This window comes from Syzygium oleosum, unplaced genomic scaffold, assembly GCF_021117445.2.
Source record: "Syzygium oleosum isolate NSW1041296 unplaced genomic scaffold, Sole_v2.1 Sole_v2.03, whole genome shotgun sequence".
Classification (NCBI taxonomy): Eukaryota; Viridiplantae; Streptophyta; class Magnoliopsida; order Myrtales; family Myrtaceae; genus Syzygium; species Syzygium oleosum.
In genome coordinates this window covers 8,229,155-8,244,252 of record NW_026607487.1, presented here as the reverse complement: position 1 = coordinate 8,244,252, position 15,098 = coordinate 8,229,155, and the positions used below count along the sequence as shown (strand labels likewise).

The 15,098-nt window shown below is 39.6% G+C and overlaps 1 protein-coding gene across 1 annotated transcript; it reads right to left on the bottom strand.

The window, feature by feature from the left end:
- Window positions 1–549: 549 nt before the first annotated feature.
- LOC130137834 (uncharacterized) lies at window positions 550–1,051 on the bottom strand. The gene has a single exon (XM_056310244.1). It carries the CDS (start codon window positions 1,022–1,024, stop codon window positions 623–625), a length of 402 nt encoding a protein of 133 aa, XP_056166219.1. The 5' UTR covers window positions 1,025–1,051; the 3' UTR covers window positions 550–622.
- Window positions 1,052–15,098: the final 14,047 nt, after the last annotated feature.

Sequence of the window (15,098 nt, the reverse complement as noted above, 5' to 3'; positions counted from 1 at the left end):
TAATTTTTTGACTTCCAAAAACTCCAAGTCAGTACATTTGTGACAAATATACCCCAACAAATTTTTTGATAACCTAAAATCTCAAACTGGTACATTTGTGACAAATTTACCCCCCGTTAGTTTTTGTTAAATTAGATTAATACCACGAAAAATCATAAATTGGTACACCTGCGATAAACGGAGGGTACAATCCCAAACCGGTACACCCGTTAACTATCGCGTGTTATCAAACTCAATAATTTGACAGTAAAATTTAACAGAAACTAATCAAGGGTAAATTTATCACAGGTGTACCAGTTTGGGGTTTTTTTCGTGATATTAACCCTTTGGATTTTCATGAGCACATACCCTAAATATTTTAATTCATTTTCGTTTCTCCTTTTTCGTTTCTCCTGCTTAAAATATCAAAAAGTTAATGTCTAAACTGGTGGTCGCTAAGCCAAATTATGCACATCTTTCTGCATGATTCTTCTTTTAATCCAATGACTGATGTACCAGCTTCTTAGAACGATCGCAAGTAAAAATAGCTGCTAAGTACAAACCGTCCTGAAAATAAACCTACACTCACTAATTGACCTCGGTTTGACATCAAAAATCTTTATATAGAGGAAGAGACCAAAATTCAGAAATCAGGTTGGAACCATTGGCTTGCATAAGGGCGACTAGTTGGATCGAAGCATGTCTCGACCTTTCTGTTGCCCATGCTGTAACTCTTCCAGTTGTTCTTCTCATCTACGTAATCTGTGAAATAGACGTGGTTTGGCTTGATTCCGGGAAGGCAAGACCCGGCGTTGAACTCCATGCAGAAGGAAGAGCTGTCGTTCAAGAAGAGGCACGCGTTCCCCAAGCTCTCGACCTCTTCCTGAGTTCCCTTCTCCAAATCAACTTCGAAAATTCCCCTCGCCCCAAGTCTTCCAAGCCACCAGCAACGAGCCCAAACTTCGACGAGATACGGGCGATCTCCGGGGTTCTGCCCTAGGACTAGTCGCAATTCCATGCGCCTCTCGCTCTCATTCAGAGTCATTACACGAAGACGCGCATCCAAGGCCACAAATGACCTGTCGTGATAAATCAGTTGAAGGACATTGGGCCAAGGAGCATGCATCACTCGGCTCACAACCGTCCACGCATCTTCTCCTGATTTGTGGAAGGCAAGGCCTGGTGGTCCAAGATCCCGAGGAATAGAGACCATGACCGTGTAGAAGAAGTGCTCGAGGATAGTGCGATCCTGTCGATTCTCTGGCGGCCGGACGAGTGGCCCACCAGCCCGTGGAGCTTTTCCAAGGCGGGGAGTTCAATGCTGACGCGCGAAAGCGGATTGAAGATACGGTATTCATGGTCCAGGTTCGACACGAGCATCCATTCTGGTGGAGACAAGGTCCGGGCTTGAGATCCTGGCAAGTTCACTCGTAGAATCCTCCCCCTAGAGAGGCTGCAGAACTCAGTCATCGAATCGTGCGCATAATCCATGAGCCACAGGGCTTTCGACTTCGCGTCCTATGTCCCCTTGGCGGCGGTGGACCGCCACGAGGTGCACACCGCTCCGAAAGCTAAGAAGTCTTCTATGGCTAGCCGCTGAGTGATGAGCTCTAGGAGCTCTCGCGGGAGTCCTTCCCAGTTCGCCATCACTTCGTCGCGGATTGAGCCATCAAATTTTCTGGCGTGCAGCTTCTTTTGATGGAATTTATTCCTCAAAACACAGAGGCAGGTCCTTTCTCATGTGAGGAAAGATGAGACTTTTTGGCTTAGGATTATCCCAATCTAAATTACCTCTTTCAAACGAGTCCCTTCGCAAATCTCATCGCTTTCTTTTTATATTCTTGAATGAATATTCCTTTGCCGTGGCTGGAAAGATACGGCAAATCTTTGTATAACACACATCAAATCTAAAAGTTAGTTTCCTTTGAAATTTAATACCACGAAAAACTCCAAACTTGTGTAACTATAATAAATTTATCCAAAACTAATTGTTTTACCACCTAAAACCCTAAACCGGTATACCTATAACAAATTTACGACAAATTAATTTTTTGACCACCAAAAATCCCAAACCGGTACGCTTGTGATAAATTTACCCTCCGTTAAATTAGATTAATACCACAAAAAATCATAAATTAGTAAATCTGTGAAAAATAAAGGGATAAAACCTTAAGCTGGTATACACGGAAACAAATGTAGGGTAAAATTGTCACAGGTATACCGGTTTTTGATTTTTTGTGATAAAAAATTAGTTTTTGGTAAATTTATTACAGACATACCAATTCGAAATTTTTTGTGATATTAACTCTTCCCTTTTTCAAGCTTTCCTAAACGAGTGTGGGTTTATTTTCCTCAAATAGACAAAACTTAGGATATATTTATTCCATCGCATTTATATTTCTTATTTTTCTTTCCGCATGCAAGGTGTGTGCGCTCTTTTCCTATAGGCAACATTTCGGTAAACAAAAGGGAGGTTTCAAATTACGTAATTCTTTATCAAAACAAGATGACGATCGCATAAAAAAAAGGGAGGGTAAACAAAGAAGTAGTGACGACTGACGACGAGCCATTGTTGTATCATAGCGTCTTTTGCGGCGGGGCGATTGCATGGATTTTTTTTAGTAAAGGGCATAGCACGGAATGTTCTTTTATTTTTTAAGAGAACTTGCCACCTATTGTTTAAAATAAAAATAGAGGAAAAATCTAATGATTTTATTAATAAATATAGTGAACTGTCATATCTTATTTTAAATGCACTTTGTATTTATGTCATCTTACAACCTATTTTTCTTAACTTGATTACCACAAGCACACGTAATATTGAAACGTGAATTATAATATATTCATTTATATGTCACCATTATAGATTTAGCATTATGTACATTAACGCCATGCTTATTCCAATGTAACTCATTTATAGTTATGTTACTTAGTTATTATCTTAATATGCTTGGTGTAAATACATAAAGAAATTGTCAACATCGAATCGATTTTAAATTTTTTGAATTGTCAACATCGAGCGGTCACTAAATCCGACGAGGGTGGCCCTCGCCCTGGCCACGAGAGTCTAGCCCTCGCTAGAGCCAACAAGGGCCGCAACGCCCTCGCATGTGGCCGGTTAGGCTAAAGCAGAAAGAGAAGGAAAAAGAAAAAGAAAAGGGAAAATTTAAAAAGATAAAAAATATTATTAAAAATATAAGTGTCAACACTGACCGTGCCACGTAGGACGGTCAGCGTCTACGTCAGGCCAAAATTGGCCAGACAAACTGAATTGGTGCCAATATGAAAATATTTAATACTAAATTGATCCAATCAAAATGTTTATGACTGAATTAGTACCGATGCAATAGGTTTATGATTTTTTTAGTACTTTTCTCATTCTGATACTATACAAAACTTTGGGGATCATGTATAATCTCACATATAGATCTCTTGGTAATTTTTTAAAGCATAAATAAGTGTTTGATACTTATTGTGAAAACCGAATCAGGAAATTGATGATGATTTATATTAACACGATAGTAGGAATTAGGGGTAAGCAGTTACGCGTTCCCTACATGTTCCACTTGGAATCTGGAACCTATCCGTTGGAACATGTTCATAATATTTTGAAACTTGGAACCTACTCTGCATACCTTACATCCTAGAATCAGGGTCGGTTCCAGGGTCTACCTAGGTTCTACCCGTATTATTAATTGAATGATTGCAGTGAATCATCACACACTACAAAAAAATAAGGGATTAGCGACGAATTTTGCGACGAAAAATTTGGAAAAATCCGTTGCAAATCGAATTTGCGACGAATTTAGCGATGGAATTTTTTCCGTCGCTAATAGGTCGTCGCAAAATTTTGCGACGGAAAATTTCAATTTCCGTCGCAAAATTGCGACGGAAAAAAATTCGTCGCAAAATTGCGACGGAAAAAAATTCGTCGCAAATTAGCCACGAACACTATCCGTCGCAAATTAGCCACCAACACTATCCGTCGCAAAATTCGTCGCAAATTAGCCACGAACTTTATTCGTCGCAAAATTCATCGCAAAATTCATCGCACATTTCGTCGCAAATTTCGTCCCAAATTTAGTCGCACATTTCGTCGCAAATAATTCGTCGCAAATTAGCCACGAACTTTATTCGTCGCAAAATTTATCACGAAATTCGTTGCAAAATTCGTCGCAAAATCCGTCGCAAAATTAGCCACGAACTTTATTCGTCGCAAAATTTGTTACAAAATTCGTTGCAAAATTCGTCGCAAAATTAGCCACGAACTTTGTTCGTCGCAAAATGTATTCATCGCAAATTAGCCACGAACTTGATTCGTCGCTACTTATTCGTCGCAAATTAGCCACGAACTGTAATGGTCGCAAAATTCGTCTCTAAATATTCGTCGCAAATTTTACACCATTTCGGCCATCAAATCTTGTCCATATCAATAACTACGCATTAATAAACATCATGTAATACATTGAAAACAATCAAAAGACACGAGACAATCATAGATTCCGCTTCAGAAACAGAAAACGAACAAACCAGACACAATGCCATATAATTGAAAAATATAACTGAAGGAAAGATGCTAATCCGCAAAAAATAATGATATATGCAAAGTTGCAAAGTCTAACATGATGCTTTTTGATATCTCATCTTATAATACATTCAAAACATTCATAGGAGGCGGGACAACCATAGATTCTGCTTAAAAAACGAAAAATCGACAAACCAGACACAAGATTGGGCAGCTTTGGTACTCGGCAGGACACCAAAAGCAGTCACTTTTGTCGACACCTGATGAAATGTGGATACATAAATAAAGATATTCAATCAGTCCATAATATAAAAGAAGTGTTTATGCATGGATGTGGAACTAGGTATAAAAAAACAAGTAAGAAGGTTAACAAAAAAATGTTTCAGGATGAACATTAATGTTCTTACATATGAATATGAGTCAACTTTGACATCTACTGTAGTTTTTCCACCCTTGTAAACCGTATTTCTGTCACCTAGAAAAAATTAGATCCTTGTCCAAACAGCATTCAACAGTTTAATGACTTAGAGAGGTGAATTACCAACACCAATTCTCAGGAAGAGAGGACTCAAAGTCAATTAAGGCATGTATTTCTACAATGTTCAAATATCATGATTTTTTTTAACAAGCATGTCATCCTGAGATCTCTAAATTTTCAGTTTTTCGCAAGCAAAGAACCTAGTTGTAAGAAAGTTGTGCACAAAAAGTAATTGTAGGGTAGGAACATATTGGGTGAAACTGCACTTATGTCATAAAAGATTGTGAAGCAAGCTTACCCCCGATTTTGGGAATTTTAACTAGAAAGGACCGAGAAAATCATCATCATCATCATCAGCAGCAGCAATCTCAGCACCATTGTGTCGCTCATCATTGTGCCCATCACCTATTGGATTGGCGGGAGATACAGGAGGAACCTCACCGCGATTGAGGTTGAGGTGTCGCATAACGATTTGCATTTGTTGTTTCAAGTAATTTATTTCTTCGTCCCTCTCTACAATTATATTTTTCAATTGGTTCACTTCTTGGGTCAATTGCTCGTCATGTCGTGTCCTCCTTCGACCAGCTGCATTGGATGATGAAGTTCCAGCATGATTCGGCATGTACATCTTTGACAAGGATCCCATCCCAAATATTTTTCCTTTTTTCATCCCACCTGTTGCCTCCACCCATAATGCCATACTGTCAACTGATGGCTCAGACGCAGCACAACCATCACTACCACTAGCATTGCTCATTAAAAGTTCATCATATTTTCCTACATTAACAATATAGATGAAAATAAAATAACTTCATATATATATTTACCATAAATATTAAAAGCATTCACGGTTTTCATTCTAATTTCCATAAAGCCCAAAGTATAACCTTACATACCTTAATAGCTTTTGCTCGATCGCCAATCTATGTCTTATCTTTCTTTTGAAATATGCGTTCAAATGTAGTTGCAAATGTCGGTTCCGTCCCCAATTCATGTGCCTACAAAATGTAAACATGAGTAATTGAATTAAATTAACTTATAACTTATTTAACAGACTTACCAGTCGTTTGCGATACTCCCCAATGTTGATAGAGCCCCCAGCTTATATGGCAGACCCTTCACTAGAACTAGAAGATCGATTCTTTTTATTTTGCTCACTGATTTGCTGACTCTTTTCAGTTTCTCAAATTCTGTTAATTTCCGTCCAATTGTCAGCTGTAATGAAAGCCGGCTTCACTTTCTTGATCTTCGCTCTATTCATCACATTTCGTATGTGATCACTGACTTTCTTCTGAAAAATTCTTCTCACTTCATTCTCTTCCTCTTCATCCCACTTGAATTTCTGCTGTAATTAATACAAGAAAAACTAAAAGTTATTATGATGATCACATATCCATTACCATGCACCAGACAATTCGGCGATAGATTTTGTTAAGTTAATCTCGAGGAAAATATCTGGTCCCTTTAGTATCGAAAACTAAAGAGTTGTTCTGGTCCCTTTACATCATTCTTGACCATCAATATACTACACCGAACTTAGTTGGTGAGAAAATAGAATATCTAAAACTTACCTTGAACTCATTCCACCACAAATCTTTCATTTATTGTGGAACACTTCTATAATTAATATACTGCCCCATCCAATAGTTTTTGACTATTTTATTTAGTTCCCTCACAACAAACGGAGCATCCGTGAATCTGCAAACATACGGATATTATGCAATATCGACAATTCAGTTGACATCCATATCTAAAGCCATAAATATTACATATACTAAAAAAAATGAAGTACTTACGAATCTCCAAATGGGCATATCATAAATCGGTTATCTTCTTCACCTGTGTTTCCGTCATTATTCGATTGTTGCGCTGAATAATAAGGTGGAACGGAAGGAGATGGCTCTAAAGGAGATGGAACTGGAGGAGATTCAGTTCGCATGTGGCCAAGTCCCCTAACATGTTCTTGAGTGTTGAAAGAAGGGCTAACGTGTCCATATTGTCCATCAGCATATAGTGGTTGACGGTTAGATAAAAGGACAGGGGAAGAGGAAAGGGATGGGGACGAGGACGAGGAAGTGGCTGATCTTCTATGCATGTGACATCCACGTTTATACTGACAAGTAGGAATGTTAGATAAATATGTAAAAAAATATGAACACGTATTACGGACACATAATGACGTACATGACGAAACTTACCATTTTGGTTCAGAAGCAGAAAATGTTCCCTTTTAATTAGCCAATGCCAAGTATTTATGACGTGCAATTTCCTACGAACAAATATACTATGAATCGCACTCATTTTGATATCAAACATCAATATATGAGCACGATATGCCATGCTAAGCCGACAATAGCCATAATTAACCACACGATCCACTTTCAAACCACATGATAATTCATCAAGTACAAGAACAACCATGAAACATCAATTTCAGCCACATGATCTTCGTTCTCGGCCACACGATCATCAATCAAAGTGGGTGACCACATGCATTATAAGCCATTCTGTGAAGTTTTGAAAATTTTTTATTTTTTAATTTTTTTAAGCACCTACAAAAATTTAAATTTCACTCAAAGTGGGTGGCCACAGGTATTCTAAGCTATTATGTAAAGTTTTTTTATTTTTTTATTTTTTTGGGCACCTAAAAAATGTAAATTTCACTAAAAGTGGGTGGCCACAAGTATTATAAGCCATTTTGTGAAGTTTTAAAATTTTTGATTTTTTTAAATTTTTTTTGGGCACCTAAAAAAATTTAAATTTCACTCAAAGTGGGTGGCCACAAGTATTCTAAGCCATTCTGTGAAGTTTTGAAATTTTTTATTTTATTATTATTTTTAATTTTTTTTTCACCTAAAAAAATTTAAATTTCACTCAAAGTGGATGGCCACGGATATTTTAAGCCATTTTCTAAAGTTTTGAAATTTTTTATTTTATTATTATTTTTAATTTTTTTGGGCACCTAAAAAAATTTAAATTTCACTCAAAGTTGGTGGCCACAGTTGTTTTAAGCCATTTTGTGATATTTTGAAATTTTTGTTTTTTTTATTTTAAAAAAAAATTCACCAAATTTAATATTTTCCCAAAATCTGACTTTTTTTTAATTTTCTGGAAATTTTTATGAATTTATCTAGAATTTATCAATTTTAATGCATTTTCTGAAAAAACGCTTAATTAACCACACGATCGTCATTCAACGCTTAATCGGCGACATAATTGACAAATTAACCAGGCAAACATCGATCAAAGCCACATGCAATCCTGAAATCTGGCCCTAACTTAGCCAACCAATCCGACACTAAACAATCCCTAAACAAGTCCGATTAATACTCATTATACTTGGTAGGGTTTAGGGAGTCGCTTACTTGGTTCAAAGCCAAGAAAAACCAAACAATAATAATATTTTGGCAGGTCGGCTAGTGGGGGCTTGGCGCGGGCCCAAGTGGTGGCTAGTCGGCCAGGCGCTTGGCACGGCGCTCGGCCACGGCCGGGCGAGCAATGGTGGAGCTAGGCGGCGGTCATTGGGCGGCGGCGATGGGGCCGGGCTGGGTACTGGCGGCGACGAGCGGGCCAGCGGTAAACCCGGGCAGGCTGACGGCGTCGTGTGGTCAGCTGGGCGGCGACGGCGTCGGCGGCCGCTAGGGCGGCGGTAAGCTCCCAAGCGAGGGCCGGACGACGACGGCTTCAATCGGCTGCTGGGCGGCTGCGAGGCGGGCGAGCGAGCAGCGCGGGCGAGCTGGGCGGCTACGGCGTCGGGCGGCTGCTGGGCGGCGACGGCTTAAGTTAGCTGCTGGGCGACTATGAGGTGGGCGGGCAAGGCGCACAGGCGAGCTGGGCAGCGGCAGTGAGCTCCGGCAGGCGAGCGGCGAGCACACGCGCAGGCAGGCGACGACGGCGACGGTGGCAGGGAGATGTCGGGCGGGTAGGCGACGACGGCGACGGCGGGCTGGCGCAAATGGTCCACGGTACTCGGCGACGACAACGGGAAGAAGAAGAAGAAGAAGAAGAAGAGGAAGAGAAAAAGAAAAAGAAAAGGAAGAAGGGACAAAGTCTGAAAAGAAGAGTGGACGTGACGGGGGCACGTGCGCGTGCAGGAGGGAGAGAGAGAGAGACGGGTGAAAAAATTTGAAACGTGAGCGAATGTGGTTGCGACGGAATTTGCGAAAGAAAAAAAATCCGTCGCAAATTTGCGACGGACATCAAAAAAAATATATCCGTCGCAAATTTCCGATGGATTTTGCGACGGATTCCAAAAAATAAGGGCATTTTCGAATCCTTCGCAAATTTGCGACGGATTCTTCGTTCCGTCGCAAATTTGCGACGGACAATTTTTGGTCCGTCGCAAATTTGCGAGGGAATTTTTTTCCCGTCGCAAATATGGGAGGGACTTTTTTTCCCTTCCCAAATTTGCGATGGACAATTTTTTGTCCGTCGCAAATTTGCGACAGATTTTTCATTCCGTCGCAAATTTGCGACGGACATTTTTTGGTCCGTCGCAAATTTGTGACGGATTTTTTTGTCTGTCGCAAATTTGGGAGGGAATTTTTTTCCCGTCCCAAATTTGCGACGAGCATTTTTTTCTCCGTCACAAATTTTGGACGTAATTTTTTGTCCATCCAAAATTTTGCAACGGAAAAATATGGTCCGTCGCAAATTTGCGACGGATTTTTTTTTCGTCGCAAATTTTGGACGTAATTTTTTGGCCGTCCAAAATTTTGCGACGGAAACATATTGTCCGTCGCAAATTTGCGACGGAATTATTTTTCCGTTGCAAATTTCCGACGGATTTATTTCGGATTCCAAAAATAAAGGACATTTTCGAATCCGTCGCAAATTTGCGACGGATTCGGAAAATTGCCGTGAATTTCACTTCCGTCGATAAATCTTTGTTGAACAGTAGCCACGAATAAGTTATTGTCGAAAAATGAGCGACGAAATTAGCAATGATCCAAATCCAATGGAAAATAGAATATCGCAAATGTCATCGCACGAATAATATTTGAGTTGTCGTCATTTAGCGACAAATTTTCCGATGATCAATTAAATTAATAAGAATAATCGACAACAACAATAATGATAATAACAATAACAATAATAACAAGAATAATAATAATTATTATGACAACAAAAATAACACTTGTCGCAATAATAATTACACATCATTAGTGTTTTGTCAGAAAAATTTTAATCTTCATCTCCGTCTTCGTCTTCGTCTTCATATTCTTCATGAGCATCATTTTCATCATCTGTCTCAAAATTAGATTCTGAATCATCTTGTACATTTAATTCGCAAATTTCAGTTGGATCCACATCTATCATTGCTCCACATGGATCTCGTAAAGTTGGAATGTTATATTCCTCAGTTTCAACCGTGTTACAAACTTCCTCTTGTTAATAGGCTCTATTCTTCCAGTGTTCCTCGATTTTTCTTCGTGCTTTGATTTTACATACAGCCCACCAATCAGCTTTGTCACGTTTCAAACTAGGATATGATGCATAACATACTTGAATTGCTTGTTGTGCCAAGACAAATGGTTCATATTTCATATACCTTTTCTTGTGATTTATTTCAACCAAATTAAACTTCGTGTGTACCTTAATTCCTTTGACGGGGTCGAACCACTTGCACTTAAATAACACAGCCCGCATCATTAAAGGTCCAGGGTACTCTATCTCTATGATTTCATCCAACAAGCCATAAAAATCATCTTTTGAACTGCCACCATTGGATGACCGAACACACACACCACTATTCATTGTGGCTTTTCCCATTCCATATTCTTGAGTGTGAAAATTATATCCATTTATGAAATATTCTGACCAACTCCGTACTCTTAACTGTGGATCCCATGACAGATGATATAGCAATCCTTGCTTTCCAAGTTCATCATGATTACTGTGAACCTAAGGTTACACACGCAAGGTCAATAATATATATTTTAATAAATGATGTATAAAATTTAAATAACTTGGTTTTGGTCCATAGGCAACTTACATATGTTTTGAACCTTGCTGCAAATTGTTCATCGCACAAACGGTCAAACTCATTTGGTGGTAGTCCATACATTGAAGTTTGGAAAATCCTAGTAATAAATACCATTTATATATTAGCAAATATTTGACACACAATACATATATTTGTAAATTTACACTTACACGAAGTATGGCTCAACTTCTGGGCAGTTCAGTAAAATATATGTATCGGCTGCATGCAATTCTTCGCCTATTAAGTAACGAAACTGACATGCGCCGCTTGGTCAACCCAGATAATTGAAAATAGAGAATGCTTTGCAATTGGGATCACTGGGGCCCTCATCATTTCTGCCTGCTCTCCGCCTCTTGCACTGCACGTGCGGCTCAAAATAGTATGACGCAAATGTTGTCACTTCTTCCATAATATATGCATTACAAATTGAAGCTTCAACACATACCTTATTCTTCACTTTTTTCTTTAAATGATATAAGAATCTAGTTGCAATAGAAAGAAGCTTATCGGAACATAATATATAATAAAGTAATTTTAACTTTATTTAAAAAAAATTACCTCTCAAATGGATACATCCATCGAAATTGGACGGGACTTGCAACTTTGGCCTCATAAGGCAAGTGAACTAAAAGATACTCCATCGAATCAAAAAACGATGGAGGAAATATCCTTTCTAAGTTGCAAAGAATAATTGGAATATCTCTCTCCAGTTTCTCCATATGTGATGCTTTTAACACTGTCGAGCAAATATCATACAGGAAATTACTTAACTCTGTAATGGCGCCCCATACAAAGTTCGGTAGAACTTCCTTGAAAGCTATTAGAATTAGTCTTTCCATCAATATGTGACAATTATGACTCTTCAAACCTGTCAACTTGCATTCATTCAAATCAACACATCTCCCGAGGTTCGAAGCATATCCATCAGTAAACCGCACAGATTTCAACCATTGACCAACAACTCGCCTATGCTCCTTATCCAATGTATAAACTGCTTTTGGTTTTGGTCCCCTGCTGCTTGCATCCACATCTAGTGTTGGCCGATCACAAATATCTCTCATATCTTTTCTTACGTTCAAGTTGTCTTTTGTTTTTCCGGTGACATCCATGACAGTATTTATGATATTGTCGAAAATATTCTTTTCTATGTGCATGACATCAAGATTATGATGAATAAGATGGGCCTTCCAATACGGTAGATCCCGAAATATACTGCGTTTTGTCCACTTATGTGTACTTCCATACACAAAAGTCGTACCGTGAGGGTTCTGAATAACAGTTGGAAAGTCCTGCACCCGCTCCCAAATTTGCTCGCTGGTTAACCTCAATAGTGGACGTGTTCTTTCAGTCCTATTCTTGATGAATTCTTTTTTATTCCTTCTGAATATATGATTTATCGGTAAAAATTGTTAGTGACAGTCAAAATAGTTGGGCTTCTTTCCATGTTTTAATCTAAATGACTTTGATCTCTCCAAACATATCGGACATCCTAAGATCCCAGCTGTACTCCATCCAGATAACATTCTGTAAACTGGAAAGTCATTTATCGTCCAAAGAAGAGCAGCCTTTATTACAAATGTTTGATCGGTAGAAACATCATATGTAAGGACACCTTCCTCCCATAGCCGTTGTAACTCTTCAATCAATGGTTGCATATAAACATCTATTAACTTTTTCGGATTTTGCGGGCCAGTCACGATCAATGTCAAAAAAATATAAGGTGTCTTCGTACACATACCAGGTGGAAGATTGTACGGCGTTAAGATAACTTGCCAACATGAATAACTTTTTCCTGATTTCCCAAATGGGGCAAATCCATCGGCACAGAGACCTAACCTGATGTTTCGAGGCTCTATCGCAAACTCAGGTAAGTTCTATCAAAATGTTTCCATGCCTCTGCATCTGAAGGATGACATATTAGACCCTCTTCTGTTTCATGATTTGCATGCCAAGTTATGTATTCAGCAGTGGCTTGAGACGCATAAAGCTTTTGCAATCTGGGGATTAAGGGCAGATAAATATTTGCTTGCATGGTCTACGCTTCTGATTACGTCTCGGCCTCCTGTTAATCTTGTACCTGGGTTGGCTACAGAATTTGCAAGATTCTGCATTTTCATCATCTCTCCAATATAACATGCAACCCCTACTACATACATCAATCCTTACAACCGGAAGACCTAAGTTATCTACTAACTTTTTCATATCGTAAAAATCACTTGGCATGATATTATCACGAGGCATTGTTTCCCGCAGCATTGTTTCCCGCATTATTTCAACAAAAGAGTTGGAGCAATCCGCAGACACATTATGCTCTGCCTTGATATATAACAGTCTTGTTGTCACTGATAACTTAGTGTGGTTATCATAACCTGCCCATAAAGGTTCATCTGCTGCTTTCATCACTTCCCAGAATTGATTAGATGAAAAAGCTCCATTACACACATTCTCATCAAAACTCGTTACTCCTATCTCTTCCAATTGTGATGCATGACTAGTACCCACTTGTTCAAGTGTAGGAGTAAAACTAGTACTTGCATGGTTCAATTCTGAAACAAAATTCTGACCAGCTGCGTCAATCACCATTATCTCGTATGGGTTCAATTGGTCATAATAGCTACATTATTCCCTAACTAAAAATTGGTCACTTCTTCGATATCCTTCATCAAATATAAATGGTTCACCATGACAAGTCTAATTATAATAATTCGGAGTAAACCCAAATCTACAAAGATGTTCTCTAACTTTATCACACACATTAAATTTACCATTACTGCACTTTTTACACGGACACCTTAACTTATTTCCATCCATGAACTCATATTTAGTACTAACAAAGTCTAAAAATAGTTCCAACCCAGTACGAAACTCATCGGTCAATCCTCGACGTCCAGGTAAGTTCTTATTATACATCCAAGCCCTGTCTCTTTGCATTGTGTTTGTATTAAAATAAAAAAATCTCGTAAAATATTTAAAATATCATATCTACTGTTCTTAATTAAAACCATAAAATTATGAAAATTAAAATTTTGTTTTTCACGCAACAATTACTTTGAAATTGAAAAAATTACCATGTAAAGAAGACTTACCCAAATATTTGACTGAAATCTTGGTAGCAGAAAGTGGTCAATTTGAAGAGAATTGCAACGTTCACTTGGATTGCGAGACTTTCAATTGGACACGTATCTAAATAAAAGCAAAATCACTTAACATTCATTTTTAAATAATTTTTTTATTTTTTTTTCGAAATTTTTTTAATTTTTTTTTCTTCTTATATTTTTCTCCGATCGCCAGTCCGGCGACCAGCTAACGCCGGCGAGGCCGACTGGTTGACGCCATGGCCGTTGGTCGACCTCACCGTCGCCTAGTGGTCGGCCTCGCCATGGCCGCCGGTCGACCTCGCCGTCGCCCAGGTCGACCGGCGGCGCTGCCTCGCCGGCCATGGGGCGAGGCCGGTCGACCTCCCCCAGATCTGGGCGACGGCGAGATCGACCGCCATAGGGGGAGGCCGAGCAGCCTCACCGTCGCCTAGTGGTCGGTCTCGCCATGGCCGCCGGTCGACCTCGCCGTCGCCCAGGTCGACCGGCGGCGCGGCCTCGCCGGCCATGGGGCGAGGCCACTCGGCCTCCCCCTATGGCCGGCGAGGCCGTTCGGCCTCCCCCTATGGCCAGCGAGGTCTCGCCGGTGGCCGGTCGCCGGACCGGCGACTGGCCACCAAGTTACAACAAAAAAAGAAAAAAAAAGTCAATAAAAAAAATTCGCATCCAGCGATAAATAGAAAAGACAGGACCGTATTAATCGCATGTTTAGTCATGAAATTAGCTACGATACTTACCGGTGGAAAAGCTTTACCGAGATTGATTTCTGCGTGCACGGATTATTGAGAGAAACGAAAGAGGGAGAAGGCGGGAGAAAAGCGGGCGACGTGAGGAATCAGTACTGAGAGAGAGAAATTGACGGGTGGGGTGCATATGACGAAAGTAATTTTCCGTCACAAATTAGCGACGAATCCGTTTTCGTCGCAATTTGCGACAGATAAAATATTCGTCGCTACTTTCGTCGCAAAAGGGTAAATTTCGTTGCACAAATTAGCGACGGAAAATAAATCCGTCGCAAAAGTCGTCGCAAATTTG